Source organism: Nyctereutes procyonoides, unplaced genomic scaffold, assembly GCF_905146905.1.
Source record: "Nyctereutes procyonoides isolate TBG_1078 unplaced genomic scaffold, NYPRO_anot_genome, whole genome shotgun sequence".
NCBI lineage: Eukaryota > Metazoa > Chordata > Mammalia > Carnivora > Canidae > Nyctereutes > Nyctereutes procyonoides.
Genome location: NW_026575121.1, coordinates 8,924,257 through 8,936,495, shown reverse-complemented (window position 1 = coordinate 8,936,495; position 12,239 = coordinate 8,924,257). Strand labels below are relative to the sequence as shown.

Here is a 12,239-nt window from a genome sequence, read left to right as displayed (position 1 = left end):
TTCTACCTCTTCATGGGCACTGTCTGCATCCTGCCTGGAGTTGATTCCCATCACTGGTGGTTACACCCTCCCCCATCTTGGATGGGCTCACCTGCTCAGACTCTGACCTCTGATGCTTCACACTGAGCTACTGTTTGCCCATTTTCTATATTGGATGATTTGTTTTCTTGCCTTTGAGTTTTAAGAAAACTTTGTAGGTTCTAGATACAAGTCCATTGTGGGAAATGTGATCTGCCAATATTTTTTCCCAGCGGTACCTTTTCATTCTCTTAACAGTGTCTTCTATAGAGCCGAAGTTGCCAATTTTGAAGAAATTCAATTTATCAAAAATTTTGATCATATCTGAGATACTCAGTAGAGCGTTTAATATAAGTGGTGATGGTGAGTATCCTTGTCTTATTCTTGATATTAAAAGGAATGCTTTTAATGTTTTGCTATTGAGAATGATATCTGCTATAGGTTTTTATGGCTACTTGGCATTAGGTAAGGAAGTGATACTATGTTTATAATAATTTAGGTGCTTCTGATAATGCTATAAAAAGTTAATAGGTGACATATCCCTTTATTGATAGATTTATGAAGAGTCAAAAGAGATTCACATAAAAGCAGAAAGGCACTGGGGTACAGGAGAAAGGATACAGGTTTGAGGGTCAGTCACACTTGACCTCAAATACCAGCTCCTTTACTCATATTTTTTTTTTTTTTTTGTGGCCTAGGGAATATACCTTCTCTGTTTCTTCATCTTTAAAATCTTATAAAATTGTTTTAAAAATTAATTGTTGGGATCCCTGGGTGGCGCAGCGGTTTGGTGCCTGCCTTTGGCCCAGGGCACGATCCTGGAGACCCGGGATCGAATCCCACATCGGGCTCCCGGTGCATGGAGCCTGCTTCTCCCTCTGCCTATGTCTCTGCCTCTCTCTCTCTCTCTCTCTGTGACTATCATAAATAAATAAAAATTAAAAAAAATAAAAAAATAAAAATTAATTGTCATGTATGAAAGGATTTAGAATAGTGCAGTGCCTGGTTTTTGTATTAGGACCTAAAAAATACGATTGTTATCATAAAATGCTGAAAGGCTGCCTAACTGACCATAGTCTTTTATTTAACAAATATTCACTAACATCTCCTATGTGTTGCTTACCATACTGAGAAGGGGGTAGGACTTTTAATTTAACACTAGTTCTATAGGCTATAAAGGATTTCTACAGGGTTAATGCAAGGTGTCTTATACTCAGTGCCAAATACTTTTTAACCTTTTTTTACAGTAACATTATATTTCTATACTAATTTCTTCAATCAGAAGATCAATATTTTAAATGACTACACCTTCAGAAACATAGCTCTAGTATTTTCTCTACTGAGGGCAGCAATCATTGAGAAAGCATACTAAACACAACTCTCATTCAGTCAAGGCTATGTAGATACTGTATTACAACAATGTGTTTCATTTTCAGTTATATAATACCATAGCAAATGCTTTTTACTTAATAATTAGGAAGACATATGGCAAAATCCTAAGCCACATATTATCCACTGGGTTTTGGATTTCGGATACCTTATATCCTGAAGTAGTAACCATTCATTAATTACATTAAAAATCTCAGATTATTTGAGATTGGTGTACCATCAGGCAGAGCCCATATCTTTATCCTTAAATGATTCTATTCAAAAACAAAAGCTACAAAGGTAATCATGAAAATTAAATGTTAAAATACACGGAGCTACATCTAAGGTCATTAGATGGTATCTTGGACTTAAATAACCTTTATATTTCATTTTCCCCCGTTTTCATCAGGGGAAGATGGTGACTAGTTTCATCTGAAGTCAATTACAAATAGCCTCTTCTTTACAGATAATGGTACATAACAGCAGAAGAGACCACTTAAGAGCAAATTAAGTTGAGACTATCATCATAATCTGGATGCTGCAAAGATATGAGAAATCAGAGCAAAACTCAATGGAAAGTAAATTGATGTTCATGAGTGTTGAAAAAATGTAATCCACAGTGATGAGACCCCCCCAACAAATATAACTAACAAATTCTATAAGACATATTATTTTGTCAGTCTCAAATGCTCCTCTTGACAGATTACATAAGCACACATTAAGACAGCATAATATAAAATTATAGTCAGTAAGTTAAACATTTAACCGTGTCACATGGACTCCCATGCATAAAGTAGACTGGTATCCTATGACTAAATCACATAATTGCATTACCCTCCAAATGTTAATTTTAAAGAAACAAGAGAAGTTCAATAGGTTGAATGCATTTTCTAATGACTGATTTGGAATATAGACTTGATCTGAAATGTTTACCAGAATATTGTTACATTTTTAATTAGCCCTATGATAGCCTTATAGATTACAGGCTAGACTGAGGAGAAGAAATATTTATTCAATAATTGAAAAAAAAAATGGTGCTTACCATAAGATCTGGGAAGCCGATAACAACTGTAGCATAACTATTCTTATCTGAGAGAATTCGGTTAGGAGAGGCAATTTTCTGTCCCACAGCTGAACTTAGATTTTCAGATGATAGCTGATCACTTGAAATTTTATGAGGTATGCTGAGATCTGTTTCTGAAGTGTCAGAGAAACATCAGATACCATATGCCCCAAGATTTCATTCTCGCTAACTTGAACAGAAAAGCGCAAGTTAAAAAAAGAGAAAACACTTTAAATTATATTCATGGCCTTTTGTTTGAGAAAATTCAGTTTTTACAATCAAGGCATCTTCTCTAAATGAATACAAGTATTTACTGAATTTGAAATTTCATTAGCAATATATATTATTAATAGCACCTGCAGGAAAGATGTGAAACTGACCCAATCCAGTGCTGGTAATGGTATGTTTTAGGTTTTTTTCATAAGTACTATTCACCCCTCAAAACTGTGATGAATTAAGTAGAAAATCTGAGGTCCTGTGTAAAAAAAGAAAAGATGCAACCCTAAAAGGGTAATATATAATTACATTTAGTATACATTTAGAATTACATTTAATATACACTTAGAATGTATATTATTTATACATTTAGAATGTATATCTAAATGTATAATATACATTTATACATTTAGAAACTAAATGTATATTAAAATTCTGCTTTCTCAGTTAAAAAAATTCAAAGAACTTAAAAGACAGTACATTCTTATTTACTAGTTCTAATGTAGCTACTAAGTTTCTCTCTTGGCATAAATTTAACATACGTGGATGTTATTGTTCTTAAATGATGCTAGAGGACTGTAAGCATGAACCGTACGGCCATAAACACAAAGAACACACAATTTACCTTGTATAACTCCAAATCCTGAGCTAGGTGGTTCTTCTTTCAACATGTACAACTGGCAAACCCCACTATCCTCAGATTCAATGTGCGCAGGCTTAGTTAAAAGATATTTCCTGTAAACAAACAAAACACCTAAATGAAAAGTTTTTCCTTTTTGATAATTGTGAGTCCAGGCTATGAAAAATCAGAATTCTACCCCAACCCCCCGCCAAAGCCTTGTTTTTATATTTTGAGTATGATTTGCAGTTTCAGAGTTACACTCTGAACTAACAAATAACTTCTCAATGTGGTGTATAGGGAGCATTGCATAATAACAATGCAGTAATAAATATGAACTAGAATCCTGTGAGAGGAAGGGCTGAAAAAAAAAAAAAGCAACCCTAATGCGACACACCTGCGTTATCATGGAACCTGCTATTGATAGGACTGTTTGATTAGCCAGTAGGTCAAGTGGGAACCTGGCCTCTTATTTGTGACCAGATGAGGGACAAAGGCCCTAACTGCTATAATTCCCCATCTATCTATTTTTAAGGTTTCTAAAATAGAGATGTATGAATAGCCAGAAATCTTTTGCAGCAAGCTATTTCTGCTTGTCACCCAAGGGGCAGAGAGAGAGTCTGTATTTAGCCAGTCAAGGTAATGCAGGAGGGAGGGGGACACAAAATTTACTGTGCACCCTTTTTCATGCCACGTGCATATATAATTCCCTTTCATCAAGAAAAATAGCATCCAATGGGAGGGAAGCAACACAAACATGAATGTAACTATATAAGAGCAACCAAGACAAAATGAAGAAGAAACTTCTAGGGGGTGAATTTTGTGAAGCTCCAAAAAGGCAACAGCTCTAGGACAGACACCATGGTCCTCTGAAGAGAGGATAAATCAAATATCTATTTTGAAATATCTCTAGTTGGGCAAGAATACCATGAATTTTCAATGTAGTAATGGGAAAAATCCAAGGAAATATGGATCATACATAAAAGTCATTATGTTTTTACTGTTAACTTCAACGTCATTCTCTGAAACACTTTATAATTACTCTGTGAAGTGATATTTAATTTATTTCCATTTTCCCCTTCCCTTTCCTTTAATTTTCATCTACAGAGATGCCAAATTCAGAAATTGTTAAAAGCCGGACATTGGAAGACAGAAGAGTAAGGATGCTGGATAACTGCATACACATGGTTGAGCTATGGTACACTCCATGAGATGCTATGTAGATCTACCCACTGATTTGTTTTGTCCTCCACCAGAAGCCACTTGTCCTCTGCTACAAGAAAAACTGTCTTGAGGTTGATGGGAAGTGAGATGGTGTGAGTTCGACCTTCTAGAACATCCAGCACAGTCAGGTTGTTCCTGAAAGAGAAGAAAACTATCTGAAAGGAAATGGTGAGGATAATGGGTAACAATGGCACCGCCATTTCATGATCTATCATACAACCCTAAGAAGATCAAGACTAAATAATAACAAAGAAAAATGTTAATTGAGACAATGGGGGAGGGGAGGCAGAGGGAGAGGGAGACCGAGAATCTTAAGCAGGCACGGAGCCGGACACAGGGCTCAATCTCACGACCCAGAGGTCATGACCTGATCTGAAATCAAGAGTTGGAAGCTTAACCAACGAGCCACCCAAGTGTCCCAAGCACTGTCATTTTTAGGTCTGTTTTTAAATATTCTACAATGTGGGAGGAGTTACTTTTACAATAAAACATTTGCAATTTGTTACATTGGTTTTATAATAAGCAAGTATAATTAAATGAGGAAACAGAATGGACAAAACAAGGATCCCAGGTTAAATCTTCTATAATAAAGAGCTCACCCATTTTCTTTGTAGAATACTAGCCAGTTTTTGTGCGAAAATTCTTTACACATTTTATAAGTTTCCTAAAGACAAAACAAAATATTCACATTAAATGTGTGAGACGCAATCATGTCTCTTCAGCTGTTTTTTCTTAAATAAAGTTCTTTGACATGTAAAACATGTAATTCTCTGAGTAGCTACCTCTTTATTTACTTCAGATTGTTATCATAATGTGGATCAAAGTATATTTCAAAATTTATTTCAACTATGTACTAAAACATCTTTAGGATAAAAATTTAAAAAATAATCCCAAATACTGATTAGAAATAAACCTACTATCTTGTGGTTAACTGTGGAATTTATGCCATGATATAAACACATAAGAAATATAGTTTTTGTAGATTTGAATATATTTATGGTATTTAAGATATCTGGGTGTTTTTTTTTTTTTCATGGTCTTTTAAGACTTAAGTATGCTCTTGCATAGGGCAAGAAGTCAGACTTATTTTATATCTATTACCTTTTTTTTTAATAAATTCAGAATAAATTCTCTTGGGTTGGCCTAGAACTTATTTACTAGTTTAATTTAGTTAATATATTCAAATGTTTATTTATTTAGTAGGTGCAATCAGGTGTCATATTCATCGATTTATTACATAAAGCCAAGACATAAACATACAACTTGAAAATAGTTCAGTGACTGCATGCTCAGGAACCTGTCATGAATATCATGCTCAAAAAGTTCACGATGATCTATTATTATAGTTCAGTCCTGACAAGTCTTCATGTGAGTATGAGGTCTACAAAAAAAAAAAGTTACTGGTAACTTAATGATATGTGTATCTATGTCTATTTGTATTACATTAACATCTACAAGTGCACAATGAGAATTCTCTTGTGCAGTGCAGTTATAAACAATAGGTACTGAGAGGGATGGGCATGTACACATCTTTCAGGTAGAAAGCTCCAGAAATCCTTGGAAATTTGCTGGACAAGTTGAGTGTTCTTTACCGTGTCCTCTTTACTCCACCAGGAAGGTTTCTTAGATGGAACCTCTTCTGAAGGGAGGATGAGACGTCGAAGTGCTTGGCCAGTGGTATCCAATAATAGGATAACATTATTCTGGAAATAAAGTGAATAGTAAAAAGGTCAAGATTCATTCTTTTTTTTCTTTCTTTCTTTCTTTCTTTCTTTCTTTCTTTCTTTCTTTCTTTCTTTCTTTCTCCTTTCCTTTCCTTTCCTTTTCTTCTTTTCTTTCTTTCTTCCTTCCTTCTCTCCTCTCCTCTCCTTTCTTTTCCTTTCCTTTTTTTTAAAGCAGTAGGCTCTTGGCATTTTTTTAAAGCAGTAGGCTCTTGGCATTTTTTTAAAGCAGTAGTCTCTTGGCAATGTGAGAATAAAGAATACATGGTTGGGGATCCCTGGGTGGCACAGCAGTTTGGCGCCTGCCTTTGGCCCAGGGCGCGATCCTGGAGACCCGGGATCGAATCCCACGTCGGGCTCCCGGTGCATGGAGCCTGCTTCTCCCTCTGCCTGTGTCTCTGCCTCTCTCTCTCTCTCTCTCTCTCTCTCTCTCTCTCTGTATGACTATCATAAATAAATAAAAATTAAAAAAAAAAAGAATACAGTGGTTAACCAAAGGGAAGATGATGATATTGAAAGACTTAAGAGACACCATAAAGACACTACATGGTTTTCCTTAATATAGAATGTAAAGAATATATATATTTATAAAACCTTTTCTAAATATATGCTACTTAAACATGATTCTGTCTGATTATATACTTGAGGAAATTAAGAGGATCAAAAATTTTTAAAGTCTGTTCACTTTTATTAAAATGATACTTAAAGAATATTTTTTTGAAAACTGTCTTATACTGTGCATAATTAAATCTTGTTTGTGGTTTTCACAAGGTTTACTTCAGAAGATATGTACATGATAAAATGATGGGTTAGCCAGAAAAGATCAAGGATCCTAAGAACCTAGTTTGCAATGAGTGTTTCTTCATTTTAAAATTCACTAAGCTTGAAGAACTCACAGTGGTGCTGTAATGATATACAAACAAGAGATTTCTCCAGCCGTATTAATTATAGTTTTGCAAATGAAGTAATAACCTCCCAGTGGTTAGCATTTTTTTCCCAGAAAAAAATGTTTAAATAAACTTTAAACATTAAAATCAGTGAACAGGAACACATGAATAAGAATTTAAAATTGAGAAAGGCAGAAAAGACGAAATATTTTAAAGAGACACAATGAACTTGGCTCTTTTTGGTTAAAACTTAAAAGATGTTTGAAGATTAGACAAAAAAGCTTGCAAAAAAGGGCACCTTTAAGTTCTTTTTCAGGCCTCATTGTTATGCAATTGTCTTCTTGATTTTCTTTTGTTTTGTTTTAAATTTAGGGCTCCTCCAGTTGTCCTAATCTGTATGAACTTTCCATTTCACAAACTTTCTTTGGGGAAAATGAAGTCATAATGCATCCAAAGAATGAATAGTTTGCAAGATATAGGAAACAAATATCCGTTTGCTTATTCCTTAATAGTTACTGAACAGCTTAGGTTTAAAGCATAAAGGAGGACACAATGTTGAATTGACCACCACTCTTGCCCTGTCTTATGTAGTCCAGTCTCAAATGAAAAGAAATGCAAAAAGATTGATGATTCATCCATACATCTGGGACTTCATCCTGTGGTTTCAAGTTTATTTGACTTAGCTAATTGTACTGAAGTGCTCAGGCATTAAAGTCGTTGTATTTGTATTGTATAGATTCATACACTCCAGATGGTGGCTGTATTAAAAAATCCTACTAAGCATGTTGACAGAGTTTAAGGTTCTCTGCAAACATCACTCTTTGAGCGCATCATTGGTATAATATGCAATTCCCCATTCAGAATATGCGTTAGGGATATTTTTTAAAAAAAATCATCATTTCCTATGAGAAGTATTATTTCTGACCTTTGAAAGTTTGAAAAATGGTGGCAATACCTTAACAGTTTTACTTAAGAAAATGTATTAAGTCAAAAATTTATAGTCTCCATTCTAGATTAAATCTTTTTTTAGCAAGTATTTTTTGAAGGAGACACTCTTTCTCGTGTGGCAAATGTGAACTACATTAACATGATTTCATAGCACTTCAGCCATTTGGGATAATATTAACTCTTCTAAGCAAAAGAAAGTCCTAAAAATAATGTTTGATTTCAAAATATAATTAGGCAGAAGAATAAACAGATGATTAAATAGATACGATGAAGCAGAAAAAATAAGTACGGTTTTGCATTTTTCTTCCTTTTTAGGGCCTAATACTTATAGGCTCATAATTTGGCATAAGTGGACTGAAAAACCATTATCGTCTCACATGGCAGAAAACATACATATATTTCCATCCATTGTTGTATTTAGAATGTTTTAGAAGCAATTGGCAACACCAAGGAGCTCTGTTGCTCCGTCCTTTTAGATGTTAATGGCTTCCTTCTGTAAATGACTAATAATATATTCTGTCTGAGTTTAAAAATAGAATTTTGCGTCACATCTGAGTACGTGTAACTGTGGCTTTGGTGCTCCTTTAGGGGGGCAGGGAGAAGAAGCAAGTGAGCAATTTTATTATGCTTGTATCTGACTGGGAGAAAAGTAACCTCTGGATGACCTCAATGTCCTAAAGTCTGAAATTCTAAACTCTGTACAGATGAAATAAGTAATCTCATGGCAGGGGAGGGGGAAGGGAGGAGGGTCTTTATTTTTAGGCATGGCAAAGTTTCCCTTCCCTTACTTGAGATTTTATTTTAGCGAGGAAGTTCTGAACAACTTTTTTAGCCAGAGAAATGCATCCTTAGCAATGCTTTATAAAGACAAGAGATAGAGGAATTAATGTGAGTATTTCTCTACAATATTTTAGCTCTGCTTTCAGGGAGGGCAGAATGGAGAAGGAAAACAGAACTGAGGGCAGTGCACTTATTTGCTAGTTGGGGAGAATTGTTCACCATTTGCTAAATTTTACAGATGCATCCTGTTCAGATGGAATTAAAGAGGTCTGAACAATCTGCTTCTCCATTCCCTGCACCATGAGGTCTTATCTCCGAACAGGGCCATAATATAAAATAGGCAGCTAAGAGATCCTCTCTGAGAAAAGAAGAGGCAGTTCAGGGTACAGCGGAAGCTTTCCTATAAGCTGTGCATGCTTGCTTAGGGTGCCAAGGTAGTTTTCCAGAAAATGGTTCAGACTCTGGTCAAAGGGCCAAGTCAGGTAGCAAGGAAGGCCAGGAGGCCAAGGGCTGACTATGCAAGTTAGGCACCTCTTTACATTCAACAGAGTATTAATGAGCAATGTTGCCAAATAACTGGGTCTTTTGAGAAAATATACTTGCTAAGAACCTAAAAATCTTGTACTTTCAAAGAATTGGTATATGTAGATTTGACAGCTAATTTGACAGCTGAAAATCTGGCAGGATCGTTTGGATAAATACTCCAAATTTAGATTCTTATTCAAATTTCAATTGGCTTACTGAATTAAAAATCACCAAGATATGTGCTTTTTATGACAAATTCTTCTCGTTGTGGAATTCAATTCAACAGCATTGATGTTTTATTAGAAACCTATAAAGTGAAACCCTTATTCCATGTGCTGGACACACATTTTTATAAGCAGTATCTGGATATTTGTAAACTCTGCTTGTGAAAATTCAAAAAAAAAAGTGAAAATCAAAAAAATTTACTCAGAATTTATGATAATTATTTACACAAGGTCTAAAGTTAAAGTTGGCTTATTGACTCAGTGAAACACTGACATGTTATTTATGCAATATTTCCTCCTGATTAGACATGGTCTAAAAGTATTGCTTCTTGGTGACACTTTGCTCTCCTAGTGACTTTAAATACTTTTAAATAACATTGCATTTCTTGAATATCTTCCTATTGTGAATATGTCTTAAATGTTCAAACTATTCTTTTCCCCAAGTAGTTGCCATGAGTGAGAGGGAGGATGCAGTTTAATTCTGCTGGGGCCAATCCAATTCGGTTTGAATCTCAGTTTTACTGTGTATTTAATGGGCAGGTTATCTAAGCTCTATGAGCCTCCGTTTTCTCACATGTAAATATGGTTAATGGTGACCTCAATGTGCTGCTGCAAGAATGACATGGGATAATGTATGTCATCTTTTATTTGGCACATGGCCAGCATTTAATAATCGATCCTTTTCCTTGAGGGGTTCATCACTTGCTTTCTGGGATACCATACTCCCTGGGCTGCCCACCTACTTTGCTGGCCACTCATCTTCAGTCCCTTTGGTTGATTTTCCCTGAATCTCCCTGGTTTCTTAATATTTTATTGCCCCAGAGATTGGACTTCTTTATCCACACTCACTCCCTTGGTGATCTCTTTCAGTCTCACGGTTTTCAAGAAGATTTGTGTGTCAAGAACCCCCAAATTTGTATATCCTGTTCTGATCTTTCCAATGAACTTCAGGCTCAATTATTTGGATGTCTTAGAGGTACGTCAGATTTATCATTTTTTTAAAAGATTTTTAAATGTATTTATTCATGAGAGACACAGAGAGAGAGGCAGAGACAAAGGCAGAGGGAAAAGCAGGCTCCCTGAGGGGAGCCCAATGTGGGACTCAATCCAAGGACCCGAGATCACACCCTGAGCCAAAGGCAGGTGCTCAACCGCTGAGTCACCCAGGTGTCCCGGCACCTCAGATTTAATCAAATGTCTCATCCTTCCCAAATCAATTTCTCAACTCAGCTGATGGTGACTCTATCCTTTCAGTTGCTCGTGCCTTTACCCTTGAAGTTGCCCTTAATTAACTCTACCCTCTCTCACCCCATGGCTCTGATCTGTTCAGAAGTCCTATCAATTCTTTCAACATACATCCAGAATCCACTATTACTGACAGCCTCCATCCTCTAAACTGCAATTATCTCTTGCTGGGTCACTGAAAAAACTTCTTAACCAGTCTCCTTCATTCTGCCTTAGCACCTATAGAATATTCACCACAGAGGAGCTGGAGAAATTCTTTAAAAATCTAAGTCAGGTCATGCTACTCCTCTGCTTGAAATGCTCTAACACCTCCCTCTTCCACCCATAGGCAGGGCCCAGGATGGTACAATGGTCTGTGAGGCTCTGCACAATCTGCTTCTCCACTCCCTGCACCATGACCCTGCCCCACCCAGCTAAGCAACCTCTGTGACCTCACCTCCTTGTACTCTCCCTCTCACTCAATCTTTCCCACCACACTTCTTTAAAGATGGAACAAAAGAATGCTCCAGCCTCTGGGCCTTTGAACTTAACGATTCCCTTTGCCTGGAACTCTCTTATTTTAGATATCTGTTCTTCTCATTTCCCTCAAGTCTTTGCTTGAATATCCCCACCTTAGTTAGGCAATCCCTGCCCATCTACCCTATTTTAAATGGCAATCTTCCTGCCAGCCTTCTATTTTACTCTCCCTTACTTCTCATCTTCTAACTTGAGATGCAACTAAATGATTTCTTTTGCTTATTATCTACCTTCCTGCACCAGAATGTAAGCTTCTCAGGACAGAGTTTTGTGTTTCGTTTGCTGCAGCATCCCCAGTAATAGGCACATGATATATATTTGTTGAATGAATAATACATTTGGTATGGTGGATACTAGGCAGATAATAAGTATGCAAAACATCACATTCCTTTCTATTGGTATAGTACAGATTAACTTAGACCTTTTGAATTTTCACTAATTGCAACACAGCTTGCTTTTTGATCTATATCTTTTGTGTGGAATTATTTTAAGCCTGACTCTAAGCATCTGTACTCTTTATTAGTGCTATCTTACTAGTGGTGGCTAGACCTTGAGCATCATTATAAATAAAAGGGTCTCAGTGTAGTCTTGCAGGGAACTGAAAGTTTATGTCCTTCCAAAATTCAGATGTTGAAATTCTAAACCCTGATGTAGTAGGAGGCGGAGCCTATGGGAGGTGATTAGGTCTTGAGAGTGGAGTCTTCATGAGTGAGATTAGTGCCCTCATACATGGGACACCACGGAGATTCCCCTGCTTTTTCTGCCATGTGAGGTAACAGTGAAGAGACAGTGATGTAGGAAGTGGGTTCTCACCAGACACTAGATCCAGATCTGCTGGTCCTTGATATTAGATTTCTCTGCTTCCAGAACCGTGAGAAATAATTT

At 36.3% G+C, this 12,239-nt stretch overlaps 1 protein-coding gene across 2 annotated transcripts in view; it reads right to left on the bottom strand.

Annotated features, from left to right (window-relative positions):
* The window catches only part of VWA8 (von Willebrand factor A domain containing 8), a 342,943-nt gene that overhangs the window by 104,791 nt on the left and 225,913 nt on the right, over positions 1-12,239 (bottom strand). For both annotated transcript variants that reach the window (XM_055335701.1, XM_055335702.1), the window contains 5 exons: positions 6,101-6,211; positions 5,108-5,172; positions 4,518-4,643; positions 3,291-3,400; positions 2,429-2,583 (listed from right to left, as the gene is read on the bottom strand). In XM_055335701.1, the coding sequence (XP_055191676.1) occupies positions 2,429-2,583; positions 3,291-3,400; positions 4,518-4,643; positions 5,108-5,172; positions 6,101-6,211 (567 nt within the window). The remainder of the gene's footprint in view (positions 1-2,428; positions 2,584-3,290; positions 3,401-4,517; positions 4,644-5,107; positions 5,173-6,100; positions 6,212-12,239) is intronic.